General features: G+C 43.7%; 1 protein-coding gene and 1 long non-coding RNA gene across 3 annotated transcripts in view; one reads left to right on the forward strand and one right to left on the reverse strand.

The window, feature by feature from the left end:
• The first annotated feature begins 2,995 nt into the window (after nucleotides 1-2,995).
• LOC147115347 (uncharacterized) lies at nucleotides 2,996-14,555 on the forward strand. Its single transcript, XR_015079116.1, has 3 exons — nucleotides 2,996-4,128; nucleotides 8,153-8,272; nucleotides 14,357-14,555. It is a non-coding gene; the product is annotated as an uncharacterized LOC147115347 (long non-coding RNA).
• stac (SH3 and cysteine rich domain) overlaps nucleotides 8,519-18,357 on the reverse strand; it is a 224,589-nt gene continuing 214,750 nt past the window's right edge. Inside the window, exons 11-12 of one of the 2 annotated variants that reach the window (XM_085993817.1) lie at nucleotides 16,411-16,535; nucleotides 8,519-9,087 (exon numbers count right to left, since the gene is read on the reverse strand). In XM_085993817.1, the coding sequence (XP_085849943.1) occupies nucleotides 16,437-16,535 (99 nt within the window). In that variant the 3' untranslated portion in view covers nucleotides 8,519-9,087; nucleotides 16,411-16,436. Of the gene's footprint in view, nucleotides 9,088-14,522; nucleotides 16,536-18,357 lie in introns of those variants that run through there. The other variant, XM_085993816.1, reaches the window with a different exon arrangement.

Consider the following 18,357-nt stretch of genomic DNA (forward strand, 5'->3'; position numbering starts at 1 on the left):
AACAGAAAGCAAACTAATACACTGACACATAACTGCCTCTCACACCCGGGAGACTGTCCAAAACATAAATCACATTCTGACCATCTTCCTTGGCCTTGATTGCACTGCGCCAACCAAAGCATCCAATGCCCCATCAGTGAGGCGTTCCGCAGTCTGCCTCACCCTTTCCATGTCTTGCTAGGCTGGTGCGCCACAGGTAGGCTCCCACCGCTTTGAAGGCCTACAAGGCAGTGAGTGTGTCTGGTGATGCCAATTGACCTGCCCCTTTAAGAGCTGGCCGGCGCCACTGTGTCTCAGGGAAAGTGATTATTGACAGCACCCTCGCTGTGCCCCGCCGCCGCGAAATTGGGTTGCGCCGCCAGGTTAGCGCCTGATTTAGCGCCGCAATCACCCTCGGGCGCAACAACCCAGTATCATGCCAGGTGGTGCTAAATCGCGACTGGCGCTAGGCTTTGCGCTTTGCCAGAACTAGCACCCCAAACGGGGCTATACCCAATTTCTCCCCGTATATGTTTCAATAAGGTCACCTCTCATTCTTCTAAACTCCAATGAGTATAGGCTCAACCTGCTCAACCTTTCTTCATAAGACAACCCCTTCATCTCCGGAATCAACCTCGTGAACCTTCTCTGAACTGTCTCCAGTGCAAGTATATCCTTCCTTAAATAAGGAGACCAAAACTGTACGCAGTACTCCAGGTGTGGTCTCACCAATGCCCTGTACAGTTGTAGTAACACCTTTCTACTTTTGCAGAGCTCTGAGATGCAGAGGGATCTGGGTGTCCTAGTGTATGGTTAGTATGCAGGTACAGCAAGTAATTAGGAAAACTAATAGAATGTTATTGTTTATTGCGAGGGGAATTGAATACAAAAGTCGGGAGGTTATGCTTCAGTTATACAGGGCACTGGTGGGACCATATCTGGAGTACTGTGTACAGTATTGGTCTCCTTATTTAAGGAAGGATGTAAATGCCTTGGAAGCAGTTCAGAGAAGGTTTACTAGACTAATACCTGGAATGGGTGGGTTGTCTTATGAGGAAAGGTTGGACAGGCTGGGCTTATATCCGCCGGAGTTTAGAAGAGGAAGAGGTGACTTGATTGAAACATATAAGATCCTGAGGGGTCTGGACAGGGTGGATGTGGAGAGGATGTTTCCTCTTGTGGGAGAATCTAGAACTAGGGGTCACTGTTTAAAAATAAGGGGTCGCCCATTTAAGACAGAGATGAGGAGAAATTTTTTCTCACAGAGGGTCGTGAGTCTTTGGAACTCTCTTCCTCAGCGGGCGGTGGAAGCAGAGTCTTTGAATATTTTTAAGGCAGAGGTAGATAGATTCTTGATAAGCAAGGGGGTGAAAGGTTATTGGGGGTAGGCGGGTATGTGGAGTAATCAGATCAGCCATGATCTTATTGAATGGCGGAGCAGGCTCGAGGGGCCGAGTGGCCGACTCCTGCTTATAATTCGTATGTTCGTGTACTCCATCCCCCTTGCAATAAAGGCCAATATTCCATTTGCCTTCCTAATTACTTGCTGTACCTGCACGCTAACTTTTTGTGTTTCATGTATGAGGACTCCCCGATCCCTGTACCACAGCATTCTATAGTCTCTCTCCATTTAAATAATATTTTGCTTTTTTATTCTTCCTGATAAAGTGGATAACCTCACATTTTCCCACATTATACTCCATCTGCCAAATTTTTGCCCACTCACTGAACCTGTCTATATCACTTTGCAGGCTCTGTGTCCTCCTCACAATTTGTTTTCCCACCTATCTTTGTATCATCAGCAAATTTGACTACATTACACTCGATCCCCTCATCCAAGTCATTAATATAGATTGTAATAGTTGAGGCCCCAGCACTGATCCCTGTGGCAAACAGGCTATTCTCCATTGGGGGCATCAGATCCAAGCCTGACTGTGATATCCGAGTGGTAAGGTCAGAAACTGAGAGAAGCGAGATATTAGGAACAAAACCCAACTGTTTATTTACCCGGTGTAGCAGAGAAACATCTCTTACAGGCTGCAGGCAAGACACACAATTCTTACTGCACGATGGCAAGATGGAGGATTCACCTCTGAGTCATACCCATAATGCAATGCCACATTACCATATAAACTGGTGTACCAGGACATTGAATACATGACCCATTACCTTAAAAACTGGTGAATGTGAACCCTTAAGATTTGGCTCCATCTGGTGGATAACTTAAACATTACATCCCAGATTACTATACTGACCATCCTCAACCTCGTGTTACACACCGGCACATTTGGCCGGATAGTGATCAGGAGTTGGAAGCCCGTTTGATAGCCCCTTCTTTGACAGGCACTGAGATCAATTGTATGTCTTCCCCGATCCTGGCAATAATCAACTAAGTTGACACAGAGAACGGGATCTTCCTGGCACCCATGGTTCAGCTGCTAGCCTTTACTAGTTGATGTCAGGGGAGCTCCCAGCGATTATTTTTAAACCTATTTGAGGCTTTCTCCCTTCCCCCTCCCCAGGATTGTATGTCCATAACTTTTTTCCAGTTTAGAATTTCTAAAATTCAATAAAGTGACCATTATTAACTTAGGTTGTAAATTTAATTTACTGGTCTTGAAATTCACTGCTTCTGAACTCACGCCCCCATCCCGCCCCACCGCCGCCCCGCCCCGCGACAATGGCCATGTTTGGGGTGTGGTGGAGGGAAGCTCCGCCCCCAACAGGCTGAGGCAAGTCTGGGACTTGGAGCATTGGGGTTTTTGGGGCAACTGTCTTAGGAGATGACACTATTCAAAATAGTTTAACAAAAGGGTGTTCTTCTGCTGTGAAGCAATAATTTCACAACCAGTTTAAAGAAAGGTAGAATTTTCATTTACATAGCGTCATTCACATCCTCAGGATGTCCCAGAACACTGCAGAGAAAATTAAATACTTTCGAAGAGTAGTCACTTATGTTTTGTAGGGGAACCAAGCAGCCAATTTGCACACAGCACGATCCTACAATTAGCAGCAAGATAAATGAGCTGTTGATAGGAGGCATAAACGTTGGCCAACATACCCTGGTCTTCAAATAGTGCCATGGGATCCTTTATGTCCACCTGAATGGGGCCTCAGTTGAAAGACATCTCATCTGAAAGATGGCACCTCCGACAGTGCAGCGTTCCCTCAGTATTGCACTGGACTGTCAGCCTGGTTTATGCACTCGAGTCCCTGGAGTGGGGCTTGAACCCACAACCTTCTGATTAAGGTGTGCTACTGAGCCGCCTGTCAGAATGATTGGCAACAGTGAATCGATGGCCAGAAACTTCTGTGGGCCACGAATTGGGCATGCTGATCTCTACGCCCAACTGCTCCAGATACATTCTCGCCAGGTGAAGTTCTGTACGTGGAGCACTAAATTATAAAATTTATCCCAATAAGTTCAGTAGATAAACTGCAAGATTTTGACCGACATCTACTGGCCTTGATGTTACAGATGTGATACTAGGCTGTGGAATACAGATGGGATGCTGATGTATGAATTTACAGATGGGGATACTAGTCTACTAAAGTAAGACTTCCAAGTAGTACCAGTTACTAGTTAGATGGCGCATATGCAAGCCACACAATATTGTATCTGCCAACTTGCCCCACAGCAATTCCTTGGACAATCGGCCAAATCTTCCTAGAAAAATAATAGCGCCATTATTAATCCGCAAGTAGGCTAGCAGGTTCCAGGGATGAAGAGATATCGCATGAGTTGCAAATCTCAAGAACTTGCTTCACACAAACGCCATCTCACTCTTAGCATTCCTGTTATTTTTAATAACTTACTGGATTTGTATATTAATTGCCGATTAAACTCACTACAGAAAGTTAATTAATAGCATAATTCCCTTTTAACAATGTGATAATTGTTAATACAATGCTAATCAATCTCTCTGGCCCAGAAATGGAATAATTTAAACTATTGAATTTCATTTCTGCATGTAGTAAATTGTTGTTAGAGTTCTTAAAAATGTCAAATTTAATTTTTTTTTCTTACTTTTCCTTTCTGTCTCTTTTTTCTCTCTCAATCAAATGTGAAAATACTCAACTGGAGGAGGGCTAATTTCAGGGAGTTGAAAGGGGATCTGGCCCAGGTGGATTGGATTCAAAGATTGGCAGGTAAAACTATAAGTGAGCAATGGGAAGCCTTCAAAGAGGAGATAGCTCGGGTCGAAACCAGACACATTCCCACAAGGGGGAAAGGAAGGCAATCCAAAGCCAGAGCTCCCTGAATGACTAAAGATATAGAGGTTAAAAGGAAACAGAAAAAGGAGGTTTATGATAAATGTCATAGAATCATAGAATACTTACAGCAGAGAAGGAGGCCATTCGGCCCGTCGTGCCTGTGCTGGCTCTTTGAACGAGCAGTGGTGCTCAGTCCCACACCCCCGCTTTGTGTCCGTGACCCCGTCATTTCCTCATCACCCAGAACCCGTCCAACTCCCTTTTAAAATTATTTATGGAATCAGCTTCCACCACCTTTTCAGGTCAAGCGTTCCAGATCCCGACAACTCTCTGAGTGAAAAGAATTCTCCCCATCTCCCCTCTCGATCTTTTGCCAATGATTTTCAATCTCTGACCTCTGGTTATTGACCCACTCGCCAGAGGGAAGAGTTTTTCTCTCCCTGCACTATCAAAACCTCCATTAGGTCACATCTTGACCTTCTCTGTTACAAGGAGAACAGTCCGAACTTTTCCAACCTCTCCTCATTACTGAAATCCCTCATCCCTGGTAACATCCTCTGTACCTGTGCTAAGGCCGCGACATCTTTCCTGAAATGTAGTTTCCAGAATTGTCCACAACACTCCAGCTGAGGCCAAACCACTGAGTTATAAAGTTTAGCAAGATCTCTTTGTTTTTATAATCTATTCCTCTATTTATAAACCTAAGTAACCCATATGCTTGTCTAACCATCTGATCAACTTGCGCTGCCACCTTTAAGGATTTGTGTAAATGGACACCGAGGTCTCTCTGCTCATCGACACTTTTCACAATCACACCATTTATCGTTTACTGTCTTTCCAGATTCGTCCCCCAAAGCCCATCACTTCACTCTTCTCCGCATTGACCTCCATCTGCCCTGCTTCTGTCCATTTCACCATCCTGTCTGGGTCATCCTGAAGTCTACAACTATCCTCATCACCATCTACTACTTCGCCAAGTTTTGTATCATCTGCAAACTTTATGATGCTGCTCCCTACACCCATGTGTCGGTCATTTATAAAAATTGAAGAGTAATGGACCCAAAACTGACCCTTGAGGAGCACCACTGGAAACCACCCCCCAGACTGAAAAACATCCATCCAACACCCTCTGCTTCCCGTCACTGACCAATTCCGTTTCTATGGGCTTCCATCTTGTTAACAAGCCTCCTGTGTGGCACTTTGTTGAATGCCTTCCGAAAGTCTATATACACGTCTACTGCACTACCTTGATCAACCTTCGCTGTTACCTCAAAGAATTCAATCAAGTTAGTCAGACACGATTTGCCTTTAACAAATCCATGGTCAGTCTCCATGATTAACCCATGCCTTTCCAAATGAAAGTTTATTTTGTCCCTGATAATGGCTTCCAATAACTTTTCAATAATGTTAGGTTGACTGGCCTAGTTTCCCCGAGTTATCCCTCTCCCCTTTCTTGAATAGTGGTCTAACATTACCAACCCTCCAGTCCTCCGGCACTGCTCCTGTATCCATTGAGGATTGAAAGATTGTGACCAACGCCTCTGCTATTTCTACCGTTGCTTCTTTCAGCAACCTCGGATGCATTCCATCCGGACCAGGTGATTTACCAACTTTCACTAATGCTAACCTTCACTAGCTGTTCCTATCCTGTCCATAACTTCCCTCTCTTCTTTTAGTATAACCTTCACATCATCCACTTCTTTTGTGAGGAAAGATGCAAAGTATTCATTTAATACTTTAGCCATGTCCTCTGCCTCTACAAGGTCTTTAATAGGCCCAACTTTTTCCCTTGCTAGTCGTATATACTTTATATATTTATAAAATGTTTTAGGGTTCAATTTAATGTTGCCTGCTAATCTTTTCTCGAAACCTCTCTTTGCCTCCCCTATTAACTTTTTTCAATTCCCTCCTGTACTTTCCATAATCTTCCAGGTTATTAACTGAATCTTGCACCTGACATTTGCCATAAGCCTCTTTTTTCTGTTTTATTTTAACTTTTATTTCCTTTATCATCCAGGGCGCATTAGCGTTGGATGCTCTACCTTTTCCCTTCACAGGAATCTGCCTAGTTCGTAGCTGATCTCTCTCATCCCTCCATTGCTCTGTTACTACTTGACCCTGCAATCGCCTTTTCCAATCTACCTGCGCTCGGCCCCTTCTTAAATCTCTGAAATTATTTTCTGGTTTCTTTCCATAATTACTTTGAACCAAATTGTGTTGTAGTCACGGTTAGCTAGATGACCTCCTACTGCAGTACACTCCAGCTGCCCGAGTTCATTTCCCAGAACCAGATCCAACACTGCTTCCATCCTTGTTGGACTGGAGACATATTGATTGAGAAAGTTTTTCTGTGCCCAGATCAGAAATTCCTCTCCTTCCCTGCCCTTAGCACAATACTAACCCCAGTTGATATTAAGGTAATTAAAATCTAATATCACTACTCTATGTTTGTTACACGCCTTTGAAATTTGCTGACAAATTTGCTCACTAGCTCCTTCTGTCTGTTTGGAGCTCTATTAAAAACTCCCAACAATGAGCTGAATTTTAATGGAGAAGGCGGGTTGGGAGTGGGGAGGCTCCGAAGTTGTCGGGAAACCCGGGAGAACGGGTTTCCCATAGGCCCTGCTGAATTTAATGGCAGGGCCTGATTTGCATGAGAAGCCTCGGTTTTCCACATGCAGCCAGCCAAATTGAGAGGCTGGCTGGCTACGGGCGGGTAGGCCTGCGGCACTAGGCCACAGAGAGGAGGGAGGGAAGGATCGCATGGTGGCCGGGGGGGGGCGGCCAGTGGAGCACGGGGCGGGGGGGTGGTGGTGTCTGAAGGAATGGGGGGCTGAGAGCAGCACGTGGGGGGGTATGGGGGAGAAGAGTCTGAAGGGATCATGGGCCGGGAGCAGCACGAAGTGGTGACCAAAGTAGTTAGCAGGGGAATGTCTATGGATGTTATTTATATGGACTTCCAGAAGGCATTTGATAAAGTCCCTCATAACAGACTGTTAGCTAAAGTTGAAGCTCATGGAATTGAAGGCAAATTATTGACCTGGTTAGGAAATTGGCTGAGCGGCAGGAGACAGAGAGTGGGGATAATGGGTAGGTACTCCAATTGGCAGGATGTCACTAGTGGTGTTCCGCAAAGATCTGTGTTGGGGCCTCAATTATTCACAACATTTATTAACCACTTAGATGATGGGATAGAAAGCCACATATCAAAGTTTGCCAACGAGACAAAGATAGGCGGCATTGTAAGCAGTGTAGATGGTAGCATAAAATTACAAAGAGATATTGATAGATTAAGTGAATGAGCGAAACTGTGGCAAATGGATTTCAATGTAGACAAGTGTGAGGTCATCCACTTTGGTCCTAAAATGGATAGAACAGAATACTTTCTAAATGGTGAAAGGCTAGAAGCGGTGGCGGTCCAAAGAGACTCGGGGGGTCCAGGTACATAGATCATTAAAATGTCATGGACAGGTACAGGAAATAATCAAAAAGGCTAATGGAATGCTAGCCTTTATATCCAGAGGATGACAATACAAGGGGTTAGAAGCAATGTTCCCCCTAATGTTCTTTTGGGTGCGCAGTCCTTTTAACGGCCCATTCAAGATCTCCTGATAAGTGGCCTGTGCAGGACCTCCAGACAGCTGTGTGGCCGCACAGCTTAGAGCGAACGTTACTTACAAGTCATGCTACAGCTACACAAAGCCCTGGTTAGACCACACCTGGAATACTGTGTTCGGTTCTGGGCACCACACCTTAGGAAGGATATATTGGCCTTGGAGGGAGTGCAGCGTAGGTTTACCAGAAAGATACCCGGACTCCAAGGGTTAAGTTACGAGGAGAGATTACACAAATTAGGGTTGTATTCCCTGGAATTTAGAAGATTAAGGGGTGATCTGATCGAAGTTTTCAAGATATTCAACACTTATAACAAAGCTGTAAATATTTCCCATGTAAACAGTTGCTTGTTACAACATAGCTGGAGTCTGTAGCTAATTGATGACACTGTGGATTAGTCTCGGAGCTCCCTTTCTGCCAGCTCCAGTAGCTGTTTTTCATTTGATGTCAAGGCAATTCTGAGGTAAGCTTGAATTTTTTATTTCAATTTGTTCACTTTTTTAAAAAAGTTTTTTTTTTAGCCTGTTGCTGCCAACCTGGTGGACTCCCCGGCATTGCCCCAGTTCTCTGGCGTCCTGCTTCTCTTTGCCCCACCTGCGGCCTACACCTGTGCCCCACTGATGTTGGATTTGACACCAATGACCCTTTCCACAATTTTAGTTTCTAGTCTTAAACCTGTAACGAAACACTCCACAACACAAAGTTCTTTTATAAGATTTATTCCATACACAAAAAACAGATCATACATTACCGATCTGGGAGCTACTAACAATCCTGACTTGGTCCTAGCCGGCAGCTTGTCTCTTCCCAGGAATAGGCTTGACTTAAGCTGCCTGTGCTTTTGCTATTTAAGCTCTAAAATCACAAACCTACGTGACCACTGGCTTCCTGTGTTATCAGTTATCTCGGTACATCTGCTCCACGCATGATTATATCAGGAGGAGAAAAACAACTCCATATAAAGCAAACTGATAAGGCAAAACTGGAAACTAAGTAAGGCTGCGTCTATCACAAGTAGTAGAAACTAATGATATGGGATCTTTTGGTTTTTGTGGTTAGCCTGGCCTGGGTCTAAGCAAGGTCATGGAGCTATTATTATATTCACATCCAGACATTGTGGTTTTACCCGTCTGGTTCAAGACCGTTCTGCTTGCGGCAGAATTTTGGAGAATCGCTAACAGTTAACATTAACTCCTATAGTTCTGCTGTTCTTCAATGTGACCAGAATGCCTCCGGCATGTTTCAACCTCTTCCAAATACTCCCCGATTCTGTTAAATCTGAATCAGAAAAAGAATGTGGCAATAAAACAAGTGAAATGGGATATTAACAAATGGGTCCAATTTCAGCACGTCATGACAGAAAAATGTTGCTGTACAGCATCCGCAATTAGAGTGCGCGGTTGGGATATACAAACAGGCTGTGCAATACAGCAGGAGACAAGAAAAAGAACCCCTAACATTAAAAAGATAAGTATAGTATACATGACAAAAACAGCAGCAACAACAGCATGCATTTATATAGCACCTATAACACAGAAAAAAATCTGTTCAACTATAAACTGTTGTAGTTCATCAATATAAAATAACAGCTGTCATCACCATCTGATCGCCATGAAAGATATGGTCAAGCAGTTTGCGTGGTTTGTTTGAGCTGTACTCTAATGAGTTTATGATATTTCATTTAATGTAGAGACCTTTGCAGATGTTAAGCTTTGGGATCTCCTACTGTGGATACCATTGCTGGTGGCTATAGACATCTGGGTTCGCAACCTTGGTGTCATATTTGACCCTGAAATAAGCTTCCGGCCATATATCCATGCCAGAACTAAGACCGCCTATTTCCACCTCTGTAACATCGCCCAACTCCGCCCCTACCTCAGCTCATCCGCTGCTGAAACCTTCATCCATGTCTTTGCTACCTCCAGACTTGACTATTCCAATGCATTCCTGGCTGGCCTCCCACATTCTACCCTACGTAAACTTGAGGTCATCCAAAACTCGGCTGCCCGTGTCCTAACCCGCACCAAGTCCCGTTCGCCCATCACCCCTGTGCTCGCCGACCTACATTGGCTCCTGGTTAAGCAACGCCTCGATTTCAAAATTCTCATCCTTGTTTTCAAATCCCTCTATAGCCTCGCCCCTCCCTATCTCTGTAACCTCCTCCAGCCCCACAACTCCCCGAGATATCTGCGTTCCTCTAATTCTGGCCCCTTGAGCATCCTCGATTTTAATCGCTCCACCATTGTTGCCGTTCCTTCAGCTGCCAAGGCCCTAAGCTCTGGAATTCCCTCCCTAAACCTCTCCGCCTCTTGTTCCTCTTTTAAGAGGATCCTTAAAACCTCCCTCTTTGACCAAGCTTTTGGTCATCTGCCCTAATTTCACCTTATGTGGCTCGGTGTCAAATTTTGTTTTATGTAACAGTCTGGTGAAGCACCTTGGGGGACATTTTAGGTGCTATATATATACAAGTTGTTGTTCTATCTCATTACAGAGGCTTTATGGCCAGGGCAAAGCAAGAAGGTAATTTCTCATCAGAGGGGACACAAGGGGAAACTGAAGCATTCTTCTCATTGAAAATATGTGGTGTCTGGCCAGGATTCTGAACGTGGTTTCCAATTGTCATTCTCTTGAACATGGGGAGTTGGAAGCCACAGTCCTTTACTGAACTGTCAAACAACCTGCGTGGTTAAAGCCCATTTGATCAGGTGCAGAGGCTGTGGGTCATTTTGTCTAACCTGAATCTCAGAATTTTAACCAATCACTACTGCAGAAGGTTAAAGGTCTGCCACAAACACTTAACATGAGGTCATTGTCCATCCTGTGTATCAGTGTAGCCATGGTGGCTTCAAAGGTGTCAGAAAGGTCTCCATTGTGTAAAGGAAGAGTTTCAGGAACAATGACATAAGTGCTGGTCAAAGAAGCAGTGCAGGGAGCCAATAGGGCCCTGGGGCATGGCCAAATTCCTGAACAGGGCTCATCAAACTGCTTTGTGGATTCCACTGGCCAGTATTGGAGAGTCCAGTGCCTGCAGTTCCCACGTGAGGGCTGGGAAGAGGAGAAAATTGGCAGGCTTCCAAGTTGGTTGCTTGTGATTTGGAGATGCACAGTGATGCACAGGTGTCTCTGAATTTACTGTCCAATCTCAGGTGCTTGGATGTGAGTTTACTACCTGCTTTCTTAACTGGTGTGATGGCTGTTTTGTGTTCTTGTTTCCTTACATGAGCAGCTTTCTAGGTTTGTTGCTCTGGTGTACAAGAGGTGCTTACTAAGCCTGTTTAAAGCAGTTTGTTTAATGGCTCTCTAGCCTTCTGGTGCTTTTGTTGCTGGGTTGCCAAGTCTCATATTTGCTTCAGGTATCACTGGGTTTGGGCACTCTATACTTCTAGGCATGATGTAGGTGATTAGGAAGGCCTTGATAGTTTCCTAATGTAATATGGAGAAGCTGTGGCGTCCTCATTTTTGGTTATGTGCTGGCAAAGTTGAGGTCATCCTATGGGAATGAACTGTGGCATGCCAAGAAAAACAAGGTTGAAATGGCATCACTCGGGATAGTGTGGCACATTAGTTAGAGTGAGCTGGAGGGCGACCAAAGCCTGGTCTGATATGGACATGGTACTGATACTGCAGCTCAGGCCTCAAGACATGTGTGACTGCTTCAGGAAGGTGTTTATTCTGGACTCTACCTCATTAGGGTCAGATTAGAGGCTGAAGGGAAATGTTCAGAGTCTACAGTAAAGTAACTGGTCTCATCCATCTCAAATTCTACACAGGGAAGCACCAGAGAGAACAAGTTGGGCACGTGTATTCCTGCAGTCTAAAATACAGCCTTTCTGAAGGCCTACGCAGTCACAAAACACTCCAACTACAGTCTTTTGCTGTAGATTTCCACAATTAATTTATTTTCACTGCAAGAAAGTTCTCAGATACCAGAAACAACTGGAAGAAATCCTCGGTCCGTTACATTGTTAGCTTTGATTCCATTAACGAACATTACATTTTATTTTGTCGTGAAAAATAGAAAAATATTCGAGACTTTTGATACCTGCGTCTGAACAGCCTAACATGATATTGGGGTCATTCATAGAATTGATTGTATAAATTACCTCTAATTATCTCGTGTGTATTCCTAAAATGCAGGTTGCAATTCAGTCCGTTTCACAATAAAAAGAAAAGTATAGTTTCCCAATGACTGTGTGACTAGCAGAATTGCCCATGTTCTAATTAGCTCAGATGATTGATATCATGCTGTGGGTGGAACAATGCTGTAATGGAGATCGATACATACAGGTACACAGTCAATCTTGTCAGCATGAATTGACTTAATTCTAAGGAGGAACACAAATTAGAACAAAAAAACAGACATTCCCAACAGCCAACAGCAGCACACCAGAAAGAAAGACTTGCACTTGCACTGCGCCTTCACATCTCTTGTGAAACACCCAAAGGGCATCTCGTACATTAACCTTTGTAATGTAGACAAAAATGGTAGCCAATTTGTACAGAGCAAGATCTCTTGTTGTTAAATAGGCATATGTAGCAGCTAACTTGTAAATAACAAGATCCCATATTGTTAAATAGGCAAATATGGCGGCTAATGTGCACTGGGTCTTTTTGCTTTTATAGATCCTCCTTAAACCATATGGTGACATGAATCAGTCATTCATGAAAGAAAGACTTATGAAATAATAGTGAGTGGCCTACGGGTGGCGCTGTCCAGGGAGAGTATAAATACTCGGACACGGGCCCAGCTTGCACAGGACATTCTTAACAGGAACTAGTGAAGGACATAACTAGACCTCCATGTTGTAAAACAGTTGATTAAAGCTTTGTTTAACTCTTAGACCAAGTGCCTAGTAGTTTTCTTACGTCAATATGAATCAGAAGGGTTGGGTTCAGGCCCCACTCCAGACGAGTGGAGCCTGGATCACTGACTCTGACTACTGGATTAATATTCAGCGGCGGTATTTGCATCTGAGTGATGCAGGTGCCCTCCTCTCTGCATCGTAAAGGGTAGGTGGGGTTATTTAGCCTTGGTTACTGCTCACCTAGGATTTCGAAGATAAAAACCGTGAGAAAAGGAATGGGAAACCACCTCTGCTACTGTTCCCTAGTAAGTGGCTCAAGAATCTCATGTACGAGATGAGTTAGGACCTGCCTCTAGGGCAGAACACAACAGACAGATGAACAGTGACAGTAATAGGGCTGTTCAAGCCACTGTGAACTTCGAATTTGACATTTACTTTAACTAAATTCCACCGGATAATGAACAATTAGCACATCAGCAATAACAATGAGAATGGAGGATGTAGACTGGCAAACACTTCAAAGAAAAATCACCCTGATTAATATTTACTTAACGTATAAAATTGGGTCTTTGATTAAAAGTATTTTGTCCCATTTGCTGTTTTCTTTTTGGGGGGCTGGGGAGGGGTGGGGTGAGAAATGGCTATTTTCTTTTCCTCGATTTTGCTTTCCTGAATTCTCCTTAAACCATTAAACGTGATCAGACCAGCTCTCCCATTGTTACAGAACCAGGACTGCCACTTCTCTATCATTCATTTTACACTACCGCACAAAGCCCAAATGACCCCCATAGAGTTAACACACCCTAAAGCTTTATCTTTTGTAATCATTGAAAGAATTCCTCACCCAAGGTAAGGGTAAAGAACTAACAGAATCAACTGAAGAGAGGATCGGAGGGGATATTTACAAGGCTGTAAAGTAGTCTCAGTGGGCAGCACCCTGTCTCTGAGTCTGAAGGTTGTGGGTTCAAGTGCCACTCCAGGGACTTGAGCACATAAATCTAGGCTGACACTCCCAGTGCAGTGCTGAGGGAGTGCCGCACTGTCGGAGGTGCTGTCTTTCAGATGAGATGTTAAACCGAGGCCCCGTCTGCTCTCTCAGGTGGACGTAAAAGATCCCACGGCCACTATTTCAAAGAATAGAGCAGGGGGAGTTCTCCCTGGTGTCCTGGGGCCAATATTTATCCCTCAACCAACATAACAAAAACAGATTATCTGGTCATTATCACATTGCTGTTTGTGGGAGCTTGCTGTGCACAAATTGGCTGCCGTGTTTCCCACATTACAACAGTGACTCCACTTCAAAAGTACTTCATTGGCTATAAAGCGCTTTGAGATGTCCGGTGGTCGAGAAAGGTGCTATATAAATGCAAGTCTGTCTTTCTTTCTTTCAAACGCCTGAGAAATTTCTGTAAAAATGGAACATGATCTAGCAGTCTCTCTACTCCAGATCCGTTCTCTCCGACCTGGGTAGCAGAATTATTTAATTCAGATTAAAAGATGCAAAGTCACTTAAAAAAATATTTTCTTATTTACCTATTAACTGTTTAAGGAGGCTCAGATTAGAATTCTCAAGCTTCAACGGTGAAAAAAATAAAATAAAATTAGAAACTTTTTGTTTGGATTAGTACAGAATAATCTCACAACATAATTATAATATGACTGTTTAATCATAAACATTTACCTTTAATTGATGATGAATATTTGATTTTAGATAAGTGCAATTTTTTTTTCTTAACCCTTAGACATCTGGATAAGTTCGAGAGAAATGACCGTCTCCCTGGGCTGGCCAGTTCCTCACGTTTTCAGCTCATACATTGTGATGGTGAAGCATACAGTAAATTATACAATGAAAGCTACTAAGCTGTCAGGAGTTGTCTTATTATGTACATCCTACAAAAATAATCACAAATAAAACCTTCAAATGAAAATGTAAACACTTGAATTCTGCTTAACCTGTTCTCTCTCTCCTACTTTCAATGAAATTAGTAAATTTAATTAATTTTAGCTCTTTTCTAGCTTTAAACCTTTAAATATCTACTTTTTTCACTTGGTTCCGACTCTCCATTTTGGAAATGGGAGTTCCAAAAAGGTGGATTTTCATTGGCTGTAAGCAGGCTTTAAAGACAGGTTTTGCAGCCAATGAGACGGCCCTAAATCTTGACTAGATTGCCTCGGTTGTGTCAAACACAGGATCAGTTCGACCTCTGATGTACAAAAGGGGCATCGAACCAGGAGCAGGGTCTGCCAAATAAATCTACTTAATAGCGCCTCCCAGAGCCCAAGTGCACGTCGATGAGCGAGATCTTCCAACAGCACTGTGGCTTGGTTTGGTTAAAATGAGGCTGCTTCTTTTTAAATCTGTTTGTTTTTTCAATCTGCTCCTTGATTGGGCTTCATTTAAGTCCAGGGCAGTTGAGTAGCCTGCTCGCTCCTTGGCCTGTACCAGTGCCACTCTGAATCTGACTGCTCGGAGGTATGTGAGGACTGTTTGGGCGATCTCGCCGATTGTTTCAGAAAGTGCCTGACCTCCACTGTTTCCACCCAGCAACACGGCTGAGATCAGACACTCATCACCTGAGGGAAACTTATTTATGGTCTTGTAGATTTTTATAATCACAGAATCACAGAAACCCCACAGTGCAGATAGAGGCCATTTCGTCCCATCGAGCCTGCACTGACACATATCCCACCCGATCCCCGTAACCCCACGTATTTAATCCCCCTAACACCAAGGGTCAATTTTATCATAGCCAATCAACCTAACCTGCACATCTTTGGACCATAATGGTCCGCAGGCAATCAGCATCTTGATTTATACCTACCCAGATATAATATTTGGAGATAATAAAAACTTAAAGGGTTTGTGTCTGCATTTATGTCTAATTGATAATGGACTACATTCAACCAACCATACCAAAATGCCCAACATAATCAGATCCAATAACAAACACACGTCTTGTGGTGCCTCATCCTTTTTAAGAAGCATGTCAAGCTTTTGTCACAGAGGTGGTCGCCAGCTTTCTTCTCTGGTTATGGTGCCGTAAGTCACAGAGACATCAATTTCGATAAGAATGCCTTCAAAAACTGCGAGCCGCTGTGAATAACAATTGATTTTTTTCCTTTGCCATAAAGCTCTTTAACAATGTACAGGATGATATAAAATATAATCTGCACTCAGATGAGAAGCTGACTTTCTTGGTCGACTAAAACTGACAATTATTATGTTGCAGGACTTTAATATTCTGGAGCATGTCCCAAGTGGACGTGCTCCAAAACTAATGTGTGATCCCGGGAGCCGTTCAGATACCGAGGAGGCAAACGATTTTGAGGTTAAACCACAACTCACTTTAGCCGAAAAACTATATGATAGTCACATGATAACACAACCAGCAAACGTGACGCAGGAACAGGTGTTGTTTGAAAACACACAGTACAGCACATACTCCATGAAAACACACGCAGGTTAAAAAAAAAATCCATCCCTGTACTGGATGCCCAATAACGTGGAAATGGACAATAACGATGTTTAAACTGTCCTTGCCATTGTTAGGTTTTGTAGGGCTAGGATAGTACCAAACCCTTTACAACTGCAGATAATACTGAACTCTCTCTCCAATCGGGGAGAGGAATGCCAAGATTTTCAGCATATCTGGGTTTCATGAAGCATTTCTGAACTCCTTCGTTATTTCGACACAGTCTTTTTGATAGTCTGACTGTCCGCAATGGACCACAAGACAGTTCACCGTTGCTGATAATGTGAGACAAGGATGGCAAGTACCACAGTAAGTAACATCACCTTCACTACACAGACTCGGTGTAACATCAGATATTGACAAGGATATCAAGTGGCACAAAGCCCTTCTTCTTCCCGCTGCGCACCTTAATGAAGCCATTAATCTCTTCACCCTTGTCCACGCAGATCTGCAAATAGAGGGAAGCGTTTAGCAGCAAACTGCACGAGATCCAAGTGGCAACATTAAAACTAGCAGCAATACTCTAGAAGCTCATTCTCAGGAGCTGTGACTGCACACGTGACAGCCAGTTTTAATGCTAATTAACTCCGTCTATCTTATTTCAGATGGGGACATGCGATAAGATCAAAGTCTAATCAGATGCTCCGATGAAACTGCGAGTCATTTTTAACTGCACCGCTTGTGCGGGGACATGGTGGAGCAGAGCGCCCGCCCTTTATACAACCCGCCCGATTTTTGTTCCATTGATTCACCTCTCCAGGTTACCATCCCAGGCCATGAAGTCGAAAATTACCCCCCCCGTATCTTTGAAGGTGAATGTATTATTTAAACTTTTGTGTACATTGCAAAAAGGTTATTAAACTTTTCAGTTAGATAAACCAGCATTCAAAGGTGCTCTGGCGCAAGTGGCAGAAAATACACTGATGCATTTCCGTCATTTGAATATTGCTGGAAAATTGGAAAGCCCTAAGAATGGGAGGGGGGCCCCCAGCAGAATGGGCCCCGGATATATTTCCCTCCCCAGTTCTTTTTCAGTTTGTTATAATGTACTCTTTAGAACCTGAGGATTCACGCAGTGGTTTTGTGAACCAGGATATTAAGCCCATATCTAAGGCCAGCCACAAGCAAAAGAAATGGAGCTGGTCATCTCGTTCAAATACATACACAGAGATGAGTTGCTCCAAACAGAAACAGGCAGATGCTTATCCTGGGTAAGTTAACACAACCATTATAAGAACATAAGAGGTAAGAGCAGGAGTCGGCCATTCGGCCCCTCGAGCCTGCTCCACCATTCAATAAGATGGCTGATCATCGACCTCAACTCCACTTTCCCGCCTGATCTCCATATCCCTCGATTCCCCTAGAGTCCAAAAATCTATCGATCTCAGCCTTGATTACACAGGCTGCATTTTCATAGGCTCCTGCGAAATATTTGCTGTGTCATTTACAGAACATTCCACACACATTCTGTCCAATGCACTCAGAACCTGAGGGGAAACAATCCTCTTTTGGGAAAGTGAATGAATTTGCAGGACCTCATCAGGGGTGTATCTGCAATTTCCTGCAGCCAGTTGGATATGGTGTGACTGTGAGGTGACAACGCAGCCAGTCACTGCAGAGAACCGGGGACGAGTCTGTGGTGTAAAAATTTAGTGCCGCCATTAGTTGGTAATCAAACAGAGTTAGTCATGGGTTAATATGTAGCTGATAAGGTCCACCAGCCGGTATGGTTCCGAGGTGAAAATGACACAAATGCTCCTGTATAAGCAACTTATCCTTGGCCTGAGAATTTGATGATTCCTTGTCCCAGAGTCTCTTTCTCTTGTATCAGTTCCCTTTCTGCTGTCACAGAAATATAAGCTTTGCTCACTACCAATGACAATCCACTACAGCAGTATTTAATCCTCTGTGTTAACATAAAGTTGGGATAATTTCAGCAAAGGTAGAACTAACATTAAGTGAATTTATCCAGGCCAGATCCATTGCAATTTACCCGGGCCAGATCCATTCTCAACCCAATTTCAGTGGGTTGAGAACGGATCTGGCCCGGCTAAGTTGGAATCAAAGATTGGCAGGCAAAACTGTAATCGAACAATGGGCTGCTTTTAAAGAGATGGTTCGGGTACAATCGAGGTACATTCTCAAGAGGGGGAAAGGTAGGGCAACCAAAGTCAGAGCTCCCTGGATGACGAAAGAGATAGCGAGTAAGGTTAACCAAAAAAGGGGGGCGTATGACAGATGTCAGGTTGAGAATACAAGTGCGAACTAGG

This window comes from Somniosus microcephalus, chromosome 7 (assembly GCF_052327205.1).
Source record: "Somniosus microcephalus isolate GS21.2 chromosome 7, FLI_Smic_1.0, whole genome shotgun sequence".
Taxonomy (NCBI): Eukaryota; Metazoa; Chordata; class Chondrichthyes; order Squaliformes; family Somniosidae; genus Somniosus; species Somniosus microcephalus.